Source organism: Wolffia australiana, chromosome 18 (assembly GCF_029677425.1).
Source record: "Wolffia australiana isolate 7733 chromosome 18, ASM2967742v1".
Lineage (NCBI taxonomy): Eukaryota > Viridiplantae > Streptophyta > Magnoliopsida > Alismatales > Araceae > Wolffia > Wolffia australiana.
In genome coordinates, this window is record NC_135852.1 from 4,586,455 (window position 1) to 4,601,277 (window position 14,823).

The window sequence follows — 14,823 nt, forward strand, 5'->3', positions numbered from 1 at the left end:
GCGATCTTATTTTTCCTTCATATTAATAGGAATGAGATAGATTCAAGACTCATGTAAACTTTGAAATATAAAAATTGTGGTGGATTCTATGGTTTTGGTTGACATGAATCTGTAAGAATTTTTAGATTTGAGAATGAAAATAGATTTCTAACTAAACATGAAAATCTATGATCAAATATGGAAATTCTATATTCCTGAATCAAGATGTTGTGTATCAAGTGTCCATCGTTGAGACGTATCCAGATAATCCTTCCACATCAAATCTTCCCCGTCATCTCGATGATCCTTATGACTAGTTTATCATTGATTTTTTATCATTCTATTCACATATGAAAGGGACAACCCTTAACAAGAGATAAAGGATAGGTACCTGAAGAATTCTAGCCCAGATGAACTTGATTTAGGTCTTTCTCCTATTTATACTTAATGGGTATTTCTCATAAAACTCCTATTTATACTTAATGGGTATATCTTCCAAAGATTTAAAAACCATTTACATGTGACCCATGATGCCCATATATTAGTCTGGTCAATGACTCTTGTGGTCTGATAACACTTAATGGGGAATGTATTAATTATCTAATTGTCCTATATATTATTAATCAAGGATCAATTTAATTCAGTTGAGAGATTGAGTTTCTTGAACATCGAATGCAAAGATTCGACTCTTTCTCTTGAGAAGATGAGAAGTGTATTAAATCTATAATATAATCTTACCATTACTGTTTACCCTAGACATATAATCCCACATCTATTTGGTGTTTTTCTTATGACTAAATGCATGAGCAAGTTTCAAAATACTCCATCGCAGTCAATAATAATGTCTGGGTAAATTATAAGATATATCTTCTATGATATTCTACAACCTTGACCAAGTATTTTAGTGTATCATCTTCCTTGAGTTTGTTTCTTTTATACTAAGTGCTACAAATCCCATCTTCATCACTTTATCATTTTGTTAACTTTGTTGATCCATTTGAGCTTTAATAATTTGGAATTCCATGATTTAAAACTCCCAGGAATAGAGAAACAATGAAAATCCATATTAAAACATATAATACACATTTATACATTCACAAAAATAAATCAAGTGAAAATTTCCTAAAGAGAAACCATGATTATGATGTAATTTCACATCATTAGTGTCTCCCCTTTGATGGTTATGGGTTTGGCCATATTCATCATATGAGTGAGACTAGATAGTGTTACTACCTGAATATTTTGTTATCCTTCTCAAGCATCCTTTTAATATGAATAATTAAAGCACATGTCTAAAGAATATAGATCAATGTATTATTGTCTCATCATATTTCATATAGTCAGTACATGTATCACAAGAGAATAAAAATCAATAAAGTTTAATTGAAATGAACCTAAATGATACATAGAAATCTACGTTTAAGTAGATGAGGTATGACCCCAAAGGAAGGTTTCTCAATTAACATCCTAAAAGTATAGTCATTTTAACCTAGTTATATTACATTATATTACCATTACTTCCAACATTATGGTCCCAACATGTTGAATAAAAAAGCTACTCCTCAACATCAAGATATGAACTTAATATGTTTCCTGAACTATATAATCTATTAGTTGTGTTCTATTGATATCTTACCATTATAAAGTAATGTAAGAGATCCTGGCATACTGAATTATATAATAGTATTCTTATTTTGAAACTTTAGCACGATTTATAAATTTATACATTTTATCATATATCTTGATACATCATAATGCTTTTGTTGGCAATTTGCAATGGATTTTATATCAATTCTACATATTTATGGATATTCATTATAAGTGTTCGACAAAAAACTATTTATAATGAATCTCTTAGACTTGTATGATGTAATCTAGAATGTGAATTTTCCAGTTTATGGAACTTCTTTACATTTGACACTTTTTTCATTCATGATGATTTCAGTTTTTATGAAAATGAAGCTTGACACTTGATTTACACTCACAAAAGTGTTTTTTTTTTCTTTTATTTAGAGCATGTCACTGAGAACATCTTTATGGTAGCACTATATTGAGGAAATTTTAAACTATTGAGGTATTCATGTTGGTGGCACTCCTTAATTGGTACTTTTGGCCATGATTTTACAGGTTTGATACCTTATTAGAAGCCTCATATCTATAAAAGCTATAGGTGAGGCTTAAACTGCATTGACTCCTATGATAGCTAAATCTCAACATGCTGGATCGGTAGATACTAGAGTAGAAAAAAGAATGAAATTCAGTATGAGTAGGTGGTGCCACATAAATAGATGTTGAAAAAAGTATCATAATGGCTATTTAGTGAGTTGTTGGGCCTCCTCACATCCCTTTCTGCAATATCGGCCAGATTTTAATGATCTCATCCTATTTATGGACATCCCTTTAGGAGTTGGTATTTCATTACTAGAATCTTATTAGTGACACCTTTACAAGATCATTAAATTGGTGCCTCAATAAAAAGTATAACATACATTTCAATTGCACAGGCAGGTGAAAGGTCCTTATATAGGCTAAATGGGGCAGAAAAGTTTGCGCTTGCACCCAAAGTGCCCCAATATTGACATAATAAAAATGACATCTTAAGCTATTGAAAAAATTGACCGCCGGCATTAGGGCAACAATTGAGTAGCCTAAAAAAACCTTTTCAACGTAGTTGGCACACCATAGGTCAAATATATGGGTGCCCACTTTGGGCGGTCCATATGGAGTCATCCTTTGACCTTCCCAAAATGGGCCACATCTAGAGTCGCTTGGGAAGTCAAGAGTAGAATGTATTATAGAGAGCCACAAAAAATGCAGGCCCAAAGTGGGCCAGCATTCTCTAGGCACCCGGAAAGGACCCAATAGGGGACAAAATAAGCTTATCACACTTTAATCAAATCATATCAGAGTATTGTTTGATTTTCTAACTAAGGGACATGCCTATAGTAGCCTAATATTGGATGAGCACCTTTTGGATGTGCAAAAGGGGTATTGCCCCTTATAATAAAGGGCAAAACGCAAAATGCTTGAGTTGAAAGTATGCGAGCTATAAAAAAGGTACCCAACACATAATGTATGCTGCTCCTTCCCACATACCTAATTACAAAAAATAAAAAGGGAAGGGTATTACAGGGCAAAAGGCTGATATGATATATAGAGTGTGATGGAAATTTATGTGGTTTGCAAGCCAATCACACATTCCATATCTCAGTCCATGTTCATTAATACAATTTATTCATCATAGTGTACTTGTGATACTCATAATGAAGTCCATGAATATATGAGCAGACTTGGAAAATTTTGATGTGATTGGAGTACACAGATTACTAGTCTTTAATTATGTGTTCAAAATATTCCAGTTCAAATGATACACGACAAGGATATCAAATTATTTACATATAATAACACTAACTAGTGTCTCGCATATGATATGGCTGGTCCCATAGACAAAAGAGTGGATACACTAAAGATAGATTATGGGTGCTCTTTAGTCAAAATATTTTACTGAATCCATACGTATCCATGAATGGTATTATACCCTACTATCCATTAAGTTTATACACATCGTGGTTGCGTAGGTAGTTCTTAGATCTAGGACACCAAAGACATCTTATGGGTGGATTTTTGCAGATTAATAATGACATATGAGTTTTCATTCATGGAAGTCTTATAGTCTTATTTTGGATACAACAAGACATTCACAAATATGATTTTGTGTGGGAGATGAGATCATCCACCCATGCCCCAAGAGAAGATAACTGAAGAAATATGATATGATGAAGTCATTGGATAAGGTAGTGAAATATCAAACCATAGTTCTCTTATTGTTTCTAAATGCATTAATAATGACTCGCAAGATTGATTAAGATTTAACAATTGACCATGCACAAAGACGTCGTATGAGTGTCAGGTGGACAAGGGACCATACATGCGTGGTAACTAGTGATAGACATATTCCAAAAGTGAGCTGATACATACTCAAGAGGTGTAGCTGAGCAGCCCACATGCTGGAGAAGTCAGCTATGAATTGGGTTCAATTGATCTGCCATTAATTAATCTATATGATAATAAATTTAATTAATTTGGAAGGCGAACAAAAGGTCACTGGGCTGCTTGAGTCATTAACTAAAATGACACGTTGGCCTAGAGGGTTATTTGCAAATGGATTTTTGGAGGTCAGATGATATACCTAAAATTTGGCAGTTTTTATAAAAACTATCTACTTAGTATAAGTAGAGGAAAGCCCAACACGAAATTCACCCAGCCTAAAATTTTTTGGGTTCTTTTGTTTCTTCCCCCTTCTCCCCTTGGCTCCTATCTATTCTCGATGAGAATAGGAGGACATTATGATGACAAAGTTCGAATAGAGCTCCCCAAGGTAAAGGAGGAAATTGGACGTGCCATAAATCGTATGGATATATCTAGAAGCTACACAACTAAGCATCTCTATAAGTATCACTCGGGGAACTAAGAAAGGTTTTGTGCCTATGTGATTCATTTAGTTTCATCTGAATCATGGCCCTACAACCCAATAGGGTCTAGTCTAGGCACTCATTGTTAGCCCAATACTTTTCCAACAAGACATGAGTTAAAAATTATTTTTTAACACAAAGCATTTGATAAGTCAAACAAAAATGAATTAAGTGTAGTCAAATTCAGTAAAAGTCAACATGTAATTTGAGTAATCAATCAAAACAACATCTCAAAAAATTAGGTCATCTCGGTTGAGGATTGATTACCCTTAGATCTTATCAAAATTATATTTTATCACAATAAGGAATCACTTGGAGTTATTGTTAACAAAAGGTGATTCATTAGAACCTTCAGGCGTTTGCATTTATATATGCCAAATGCTAGTACTATCTCATGCTAGAAGGCAATTTCACTCTAGACGTGTCTTATCTTGACATGATAATGTGATATCTATTGAAAATTAAAGACATTGCTGAAAGTTGAAACATTAATGTTCAAACAGATCTCTCAATATAAAATGTATATAATTTCTTTTAAGTTGTTTTATGTGAGTTGTTCTTTGTCTCCTTGTAGAAAAGAAAACTAAGAATACCAGTTTTGGAGTTAGTATAATTCCCGTGCTGAACGAACCAAAGAGATGTTTAACTATTTGGTCATGAAAATACCCAATAATTTTTTTTTCATCTCATTCAAAATTTGCTTTAGACCAAGTACGATAGGTTTAGGCTAACATACAATTTTGAAAGGAAAAAGTGCACAATTATTGGACTCACGCCATTTTATATTGAAGAGCAAAACACTTTGAGTGGAAATTTTATAAAGATGTGAATTTTACCACAACTTAGTGAAGAAGTTTTTAAGCTACAGTTCATGAAATACTGCCAAGTATCATGGTTAGTGTGCAAGTTTTTCTGTGGTTCTTATTGCAAAGATATACGTTGAATGGATTGTAGTGCTGCTACTCACATTAGTTTATATATGGAATGTTGTCCCCAGTGCAAAAAGCTAAGTGATATCAAAAGTTTTGGAATGTAGGGGACCTTCGAAATGCTTAAATTTTTTTGATTGGTTGAGCATGTTGTACATTTGAAAGAGACTTTTGTGGTTCCTTCTTTTTGCAGAAGCATCATATCTACTTTAACTATAGATAAATAAGGCTATATTTCTGTTTTTCAGAAAGTAAATTTTCATTCATTTATTCATCATACATAATTGGCATAAGGTCATTAGCTCATGATTATAACCTTGACATCCTTGATGTACTTCCCTTGTTCAACATGTTAACTAATAATTATTTTAATACATTATGGATCACAATATGAGGCCACATTTTTTGGAAAGGTAATAGACCTTCTGGTATATGATGTCAATCTAAGTCCCATCAATCATTGGGAGTTTGACATGCGTCAAATGTATCAAGCAAAATGGACCCCTTGAGCTTCAGATGTCTTAGAATTCATACAAACAGGTATTAGTGGTCCATTCCAGTTGACATTTTAGAATACTAAACGATAGTTTATCACAATTACAAATGCTAACTCTCAACATGGGCATGTATGTCTTATTCATGAGAAATCAGAATCCATATACATGCTCAAAATGGTAAAAGATAGAGTTGAGAATAAAATAAAAACAATTATGTGAAATCAACTTGAATTAATGAATCATATTGTACATATGATATTTGTCTAAATTTATGTAAACATCAAAGACCTTTGCCTACATTTTGGGATCATTCTTCATTGCACTGCAACATATAATCCAAGGATAAATGGTGTGGGTGAAAATGTAGCACAACACTTCAAGATGTTGTGAGGAGTATGATAGCTTAGTATCAGTGAAATCTTCATATTAACCTCAAGGGTAAGTCATTAAATTCCATAGCTTATATACTGAATACAGTACCAATTAGAGAAACCTATCATGCGCATCTAATAAGAACACACCCCAATATGAGGAAATTTCACATAAAACTAACCCTGGCCCTATGTCCCTAAATAAAGAAAACAATACAGTATCACTAAAAGTAACTTCTTTGATGAATAATCTTAAATACCAATCGTGTCAAAGTTAATGATGTCAGTGCTTGCATTATTTTGAGACAAATAATGACCATTTTTTGAGGATTTTAAGTTTTCTAAGGCAGATGAAACTTAAAATATTGTATATTAAGAGCACGTCATGACTCAAATACTTAATAATAATGGAAAAGATGATTCAAAATTATCTGTTGTTTGATGATAAGTTCTTATCACTTAAGAAAATAATCATCTACCCTCAACACAGAATTACCAAATATAAGAACCTCAACATCCAGTGTCATTAAACCATCCACCAAAGAAAGTTAAAAAACTCCAGATATTTTAGGTTATATTTGTCTATAATCATGAAGAGGATTTTTTAAATAAAGTGAGGAGAGCTTCTCGACATAAGAAAATGAATATAGAATTATAATTCTCCAAAGAAAGGTATATGCATCAACGAAGAGATATAATGTGTGAGATAATCCCATTTGGATCATCTACCATTACTTAAAGATTCAAAGTCATTTGGCTCTATATAATTAGTGAAAATAGAGAGACATTCAAGAGGTAATACAAAAATATATATGACATGCATGTCGTAAAACAAATCTTGCAATCCGAAGGTATTGATTACAGAAATACCATCTCTAATTTCAATGAACTAATTGAGCTACATCAGATGGATGTTACAAAACTATTTCCAAATTTGATACATTTAAAAAACAATCTATAAGGTGAAATCAATAAACTTCATATCTAGAAACCTGAAGTTAGTGGATGTTAATTCAATCCTAATAAAAGAAGCAGATATCATACTTTCCACATGACCCTAAGAAATTCCTTATCAATTGTAACAGAAAATATGTCGGCTTAAAAATCACCTCACCAATGTTACCATAAATTTCATCGAATCAACTTTTTATATGGTTTGAACTTAATCTAGGTAATGCATGTGGATACTATAAATCTTATGGGTGTTAGCCTGTCAGCATCTTCCATGTGTTACATGGAGATGATATCTTACCTATCACATGACGCTCATGTTAGCTTATACATGACACTAAGAAATTCCTATGAAATCATTTTGAAACATTTTTGGTAATGCCTCTTATGTGTTAGGCATCCAAAATCATTCATGGCTGTTCATAAAACACTATGGGTTTTTCACAAAAGAGAGTTTCAAAATATTCCTTAGTTTTGATCAAATATTGTAGATCATGTGATCTCTAGGTTCTAAAGAAGCAAATCATTTATTAACAATCACTTAAGGATAATTTTGAAATTCAAGATATAGTAAATATACCTCATGTACTAGCACTAGAAAGTTTATTTATATCCACACGTGTGTCTTTGTCCAAACAAAATGAATCATTTATGCAGCAGTATTCTTCATGCCTTGGGCACTTTGGAGTGATTTATGAGCAGATGCGACAATGTGAGCAAAGCGGGAAGTGGATGAATGTTCTAGAAAAAGGTCCAAGTCAAGAAAGGAAGAACCTCATATTTTAAGATTGAATTGACACTCCTTAAGTCTTGCCTTATTAATTCTGGAACTGGAGTGTCAGTAATTGACTCGTTCCAAGAAGACTTGTGGAGCTTCTACTTGGATTATCATAGAAGAATAACTTTATCTTATAAGACAGATGAAGCTGTGATGAAATAATAATTAGTGTGTTAATTTTTCATTGATATTTGAGTTAATCAATTGTAATTTATAAATTTACTCAAAAAATAATTTGACTAATTGGGGACGAGCAATGGTCGTCTCAACAAGGAACATATATTAGGGTTTCAATACTCTTTTAATGACGATTTAACAGTGATTAGAGTAGATACATATAAAAGGGGAGATTATGTGATAAATATGACGCGGTGAGAGGGTAATAATAAATATTTAATAAGGTTGATGTATGAATTCAAATGTGAGAAACAGGTAAGAGGATGTGGATAGATCAAATGGAAATAGATAGTGGCAGAGAGATAGATCGAGACATGAAGGGATAATGGATCTAGACTATTCATAAATAAGTAGGATGAGGAGATGGGTGGATAGATGTGAGTAGATGTGGATGGATGATGGTGAAATAGATTGGTGAAAGAAGAAATGATAATGACGTAACTGACGGTTATAATGGAAGAATGGATAGGTGGTTGTGAGATGGAGAAAATGGTAATAAGAATAAGATGATGAGGAAAATAAGGATTTAGATCTAAGTAAATCGAAGTGAAGAACATAAAATAATGTAAGTGATGGGGGAACATCCAGCTTTGAAGACTCCGGTGAACGACTTTGTTGCGCTAGGGCTCACGCGCGACACCCAGCCTTCTAAGCACCCAGCCTTGACACCATGCTAGAAAGGTTTGACATTATCTTTCCTTATTTTCCTTTTTTAGTAGGCGTTATGTGTTGGCCGCGTATGTGTCTGTTTTCTATTTGTTCGCATGTGTATGGACCGTTGTATGGACCTACATGTTTGTGCGTGTGTGAGCCCATGTGTTGGTGTGCTAGTGGGTTTCTCTCTCCTATGAGGGAGCCCTAATTACTCTTAATTGAGCCTTATCCCCTTTATTTTTAAAGGGGAGGCCCATATTTGTGCCTATAAAGGTGGGGCCCACCCAGAGGAAGAGGGGAGAAAATAAGATTGAAAAAATGTGATTTTTAAGGATCATTCTTGATTTTTTTAGTGTTTAATTGAGTTTTTTCCATATTTACAAAAAACGACTACAAAGTTAGGGGAGAGGAAAAACCCTAGAGTTTGCCTAAAATTGCCGCTGTCTTCGCCAGAAACTGCCAGCGCAGACACTGTCGGTGGCCTTCCCACCCGCGACCGCCATCCTCTGGGCCGCCTGTGCTGCCGCCACGGCTGATTGTGCGGCCACCGCAGCCTTCTAGCCACCAACCGCGCCACAGCCGAGGTCGCATCCGTAGTGCAAGCTGCAGCTGCGATTGTATTTCCAGCCGCAAGCCGCAGCCGCGGCCGCAACCATAGCCGTAGTCCCCAGCTGCCAACCACTTGCCGCCGCTGTCGCCGTGCCATGCCATTGCCGTCGCGGCTGCCAATCGTGTGCCGTCGTTGCCACTGTCACCGTGCCCTGCCATTGTCGTTGTGCCCAACCTTCGCCGTACCTATCTGCCCTACAACCTTTGTGCTGTAGTCGCCTGCTATCACCTAGCCATCACACCCTACTTTCTTTCGTGTTGCCAAGCTACCTCACTCTATTGCCTATGCGCCACCGCACCCTACTGCCATTGTGCCTGTTACCGTGCCTGCTGCTACTTACACCACTGTGCCTAACGCCACTCTTGCCGTAGCGCCCTTTGGTGTGCCTGCCTCCATGTCCGCCGCTGTACCCATCGCCACACCTTGCTGCCACGCCCGCCACTGCTCCGACCTCCCCGCCGCTGCGCCTGCACCACTTTGCTGTCGTACCGTCATCATCGCCGCCACACTCATCGACGCCGCCACCACGCACCTCACCGCTATAGCTGGCTTGACATTTGTAGCTGGCTTGATATATGCCATTTAGTGGATCAATATAGGTTATCAGTTATAAGCTTGAGTTACACTTGAATGTGATGAAGGCCTCTTTGGTTATATGCTGACATAATAATTTATGCAGGCAGTTGTTTTAATTTTTAAGGTAATAATATGTCTAAAAGGTTGAATTATGATGCACATGTCTTTGTGCTTGACAGATTATTCAGTTTCATGCATTTTTGCCTATTTTTTCTTATTTCTGATGATTTCTAAACGAATAAGACAACAATGGAAACATTGTAAATGCATTTTGATGTTTGATTTTTCTTTCCAAGAGAATTCTTAAAAAAACAGAAGAAGCACCTAATGGAAAAAATGGGTTTTTAAAATAGCCACGAGTAGCACACTAACAACCACTAAGCTATTCATGATTACACGAACCCATGGTAGCGAAGGCCACCACATCCACACACACAAGCACAGACACCCGATGCTATCTCAGACAAAAACCGTGGGAACACAGGGAGAACACATCAATGCATGGATTTTGCACACGCAAGGGATATTATATTTCAAATTTGATTTGATTCCCTTTAGCACTTAATATGATTTTGATTTTTATTATCTTCTATATGGGATAACACTTCTTGTGATTTCAGAGAAGAACATGTCCGTCAGTGAGCCAATAGAACACGCTCTGTGAGCTGCCTCATGAAGTAAACACAGGAACAAGGATATAACAAGCTTGTGGCTGATCCCGCCTGAAGCCCATTGCAAATCAGGTTTTTATTTAAGAAACCTTTTGATCTTCACCATCCATTTTCTTAAAGACGATCAAACGATCAAGTATAATTTTTTTGTCTTCTCATATTTGAGATTGCAAGTTGGTCAAGAGGCACTGAAGTGGACATATATAGAGATGGCACCTGGGCGTGAATGCTGATAGGGCATCCTGACAGGGATAAAGTACCACTGACCATAAGTCAGTCCACGACTGTGATTTAATCACATCTGTTGAAACCCTAATGGCAAAAAATGAAACAGTCAAGGTGACACTATTAGTTTCCACCCTTGACCATCATTTTTTGTCATTCGAAAAGAAACTTCAATTGAAGAGAATTTAGAATAGAAGCATTAACCACTTGGGAAGTACCAGGAACATACCATATTGGTAAAAGGCGACTCTCTCCTGAACCATACATACTCTGTTTTGTTGTTTAATGAAGTACCTTCCTCATCGAATTTGAAATTTATTATTGAAACTTAAATGGGGGAAGGTTATCCTTTTTCTTTTTATTTCCTCTTGATTCTTTCAGCCAGAGGCGGTGACAACCCTGGACCTGAAGATAGGTCATTGAGAGAGTGATCGAAGAGGAGAGACATGAGTGACAAAACTGGAGGATCATGCCGCCAATCATTGGAGGTCTAAAGGTGACGTCAACCACCCCACAGTGTGTAGAGGTCTGGTAAGTCATGAACTATATTCATTTAGGTAAAGTTATGTTAATAAAAAACAAAAGCATAAACAATAATAACTAAAAATCATATTAAAAAATATTTTTTTCTGTCAAGCATTTCATCTAACAGTTGGTACTCATCCTCTTTTCAAACTGACTTTATTCCACTTTATTTATTTTACAAAATTATCTAATTTCCTAATCTAGGGATTAATCTCATACTACAAATTTTAATCTTCTAGTAAAATTAACAGAGGAAAGTTTGAGTATAAAACCTATATAAATGTTCTCTTTTGTTTAAACATTTCTACAAACACTGTTTGAGGTTTTTCAATTTTCTTTAATTTCTGCTTTCTATTCTATGTCTCTTTATAACTTTTCACCCCTCCAATTACCTCTTTATCGTATATTTATCCACCTCTAGAGATATCTTCGTGCAGTTTCCTCATCTTTGAATCGAAATAATAATTATTATAAAATTTTCTATTAGTGTTATTATCCTAGTATGTGTTATCCCTCTCTTCTAATGACTTAACTAATTATACCTCTAAGAGCCAATCCCGGAGAACACTAGCTTTCTCTCTTCTATACCTCTTGCGTATGATTAAAAATCCACAAATATGATTTGATTGTTGTGAATCAATAATAACGCCATACTAACACACCAAAATTTGCTTCGTCATATGCTAATTTGATAATGGATGAGATTGGTCAAATTGCCTTCTAATGGTAGAAAAGTTCCGAGCTCATTATGTTTGTTCCAGAATATCATGTTAAACACATGTATTCCAAGTTCTAATTTCATAATTTCAAAATCAAATGTATTAGTACTGTGGAATGAATGTCATCGTATCCCTAATAAATTGATTAATTTATCATGATCTTTAAATTAGGGCATTTCATTAAGTTTTACTTATACATGCAGATGATACGTCTATCCTCAAAATTATGATTCAATGATTAAGCATAGATTAAAGAGACCCATCCCTGAGTAACAAGGATGCTTCTTTGAGAGATCCCATTATTCCCAAAACTAAGGTGACTGTTTGGCTCAAAAGGCTAAGCCTGGAGAACAATTTTGGAATGATTAACGTACGTCGTCTTCATTGCATGGATTCGCTATCCATGAATATATGTTCTGTCCATATATGTTCTATCGCTTTATCGATTAATCCTTATGAAAACAATGTAAGAAATCCTAAAGTATTCTTCAGATATAGATGAAAAGACTAGGCTAACAGAAACCATACATCGCTTTCTCTTCTCGTTGTGTTCTGACGGATAATCTATACAAACTGTACACGACAGCTGACAGGATCATTCTGACGGATATATCTATTCAATAAGTACACGACTGCTAACACGATCATTCGACCTCTATCATGCATTCCCACTCACTTCAACAAAAGAGAAAACGGGAGCCAGAAAATCAACTTGCAAGGACTTGCCATATCAGCTCCGGGTCGAAGAAAGCCATCCTGTCCAAGGAGAACTCCCCAGCGACGTCTTGCGTCATGTAGTCCCAGTTCATTATATTTTCCTCTTCAAATGAAGAAGAAGAGGAAGAAGAACTATAAAAAGAGTTAGATGAGTCTTCACGGCCAAGGAAGGATGGTGTGCAGGATATCGCCTCATCCCCCGCTTTCCTCTTTCTCTTACTATCGATTTTCTCAGCCTCTTTCCTCCTCTCCTCAGCAAGCCTAAGATAAATAGCCTCTATTTTGGCGTCCACAGAGGATACCACAGCTTGCAGATCAAATCCGACGGTTGTGCTGGCGCCACCCTGCAGCTCGGGAAAATTGAGCTTTGCATACACTCCTCGGAACTTACTTGCTGCGCGATCATATGCAAAGGCAGCGTCTTGGGGACAATTGTAAGTCCCCAGCCAGACCCTCCTCCGACTCTGAGGCAGCCTGATCTCGGCGACCCACTTGCCCCTCTGCCTCTGCCTCACACCGCGATACATATTCGCTTCATTTCTTACGCTGCCTGTCAGCCTAGTGAGCCGCTGTAGTTGCTCAAGCTGATAGCGGCATACCGCTGCAGAGGTTTGCACCGCCCGAAGTATTCGATGCTCTTCGGAATTCATATTTTCAGAAGGAACGGAGTCCAGACGGAAAGAGTCACCTGAAAAATAATAACTCGGAAAGTTAGGTTTGCAGGGAAGACAACGAAGTAGGCCGGGTGGGACGGGACGGACGTGCAATTCTGTCGGTCATCCGTCACCGAGGCTACAGCTTCCTTCAGTTTTCAGCCGAGGGATGAACGGAACGCAAAGGAAAAAAGGCGAAAAAGCTTCGTCTTCCGTTTTCTGTTCCGATGTCAAGACGACTGATGAAGGAAGATAAAGCTCGGAACTGATGACATGCCGTCATCCGTCCCTACATCTCTACCGTCTCCTGAAGGGAACGCCTCTGAAGCTCGCTCTTAGATTATCCGAAAAAGATAAAAGGCTTGTATAATAAGGTTACCGGCGCTCATCCTCTGCGACGTAGCCTCCATGTCGAGTACGAATCTTCAAACCAACGAGAAAGCCAGTTGGGGACGTGGGGGACAAATGAATACGTAGTGTGCTATTTATAGAGGTTAAGCCACACTGTCCAAGACATCGCTCTTACGTCGTTGTTTCATCGCCCTCGTCGGTGACCGTCCACGTGTTTCCTCATAATCTCTATGATGTACTACTTAGCGCTTCCAAATAAGGTAAATTTTCCAAGGGAAGAGGAGTTTATCGAAAAATGTATGCTGGGTTACCATGAACTGGAATGCGAGAATAGTAAATGTGCTGCTTTCAAGTTAAGTTACCGTTAAATCAAGGTTTTCGGATCCGTCAAACAGAAAAAGGTTATCCTCAAAGTTGAAATCTCCCACTCTCTGTATCTCTTCTCGTTTTAGGCCATCGGAAAAGTTTTTATTATTGCATAATTCTTTTGGTTTCCATATTAATTGGGTAAGGACTCTTTCCCTTTCAGATCTCAGTAAAGGCAACCCCGCCACGTGCCTTTCTCCTAATCATTCCGAATTTATTGTAAATTGGATTTTAATTTGTTATGCCAAAAATCGACTTCAGGTCCTTGAAACGTGTATTTTTATGAAAAAACAATATCTACCCACCCAAAGCCCAGGGTAGAATGCTATTAATAGTCAGTCACCTAGACTCCGGGGATAATCAGTCTACTTCAGTCGTTGAGATATCTATGACGCACCCAAAGACCCAGATTCATATGCGTTCAGAATACTCTTGGCCTAATAAGAAACGGGAAACGGAACCATAGACTCGGGAATAAATAAATATAACCAATGAAAAGGCATAATTGTTGGGAAAAAATTACAACGAGGAAAAAACCGGTGGACGCAGAAGTATTACGAGCCTCTGTAATAAGATTACAAATTTACAATGGCGGAGTGGTT

At 36.6% G+C, this 14,823-nt stretch overlaps 1 protein-coding gene across 1 annotated transcript; it reads right to left on the bottom strand.

Moving 5' to 3' along the window:
• Positions 1-12,841: 12,841 nt before the first annotated feature.
• On the bottom strand, positions 12,842-13,914 carry LOC144715311 (ethylene-responsive transcription factor ERF061-like). Its single transcript, XM_078590239.1, has 2 exons — positions 13,884-13,914; positions 12,842-13,539 (listed from the first exon to the last, which is right to left on the bottom strand). Exons 1-2 carry the CDS (start codon positions 13,912-13,914, stop codon positions 12,842-12,844), a joined length of 729 nt encoding a protein of 242 aa, XP_078446365.1.
• Between the last annotated feature and the right edge of the window lie 909 nt (positions 13,915-14,823).

Bases quoted from the DNA above. Each gene is read 5' to 3' on its own strand.
- LOC144715311 (XM_078590239.1), bottom strand. From the start codon at position 13,914: ATGGAGGCTACGTCGCAGAGGATGAGCGCCG. The intron at 13,540-13,883 runs GTAACCTTATTA...ATTATTTTTCAG, and splicing joins GTCGCAGAGGATGAGCGCCG to GTGACTCTTTCCGTCTGGAC.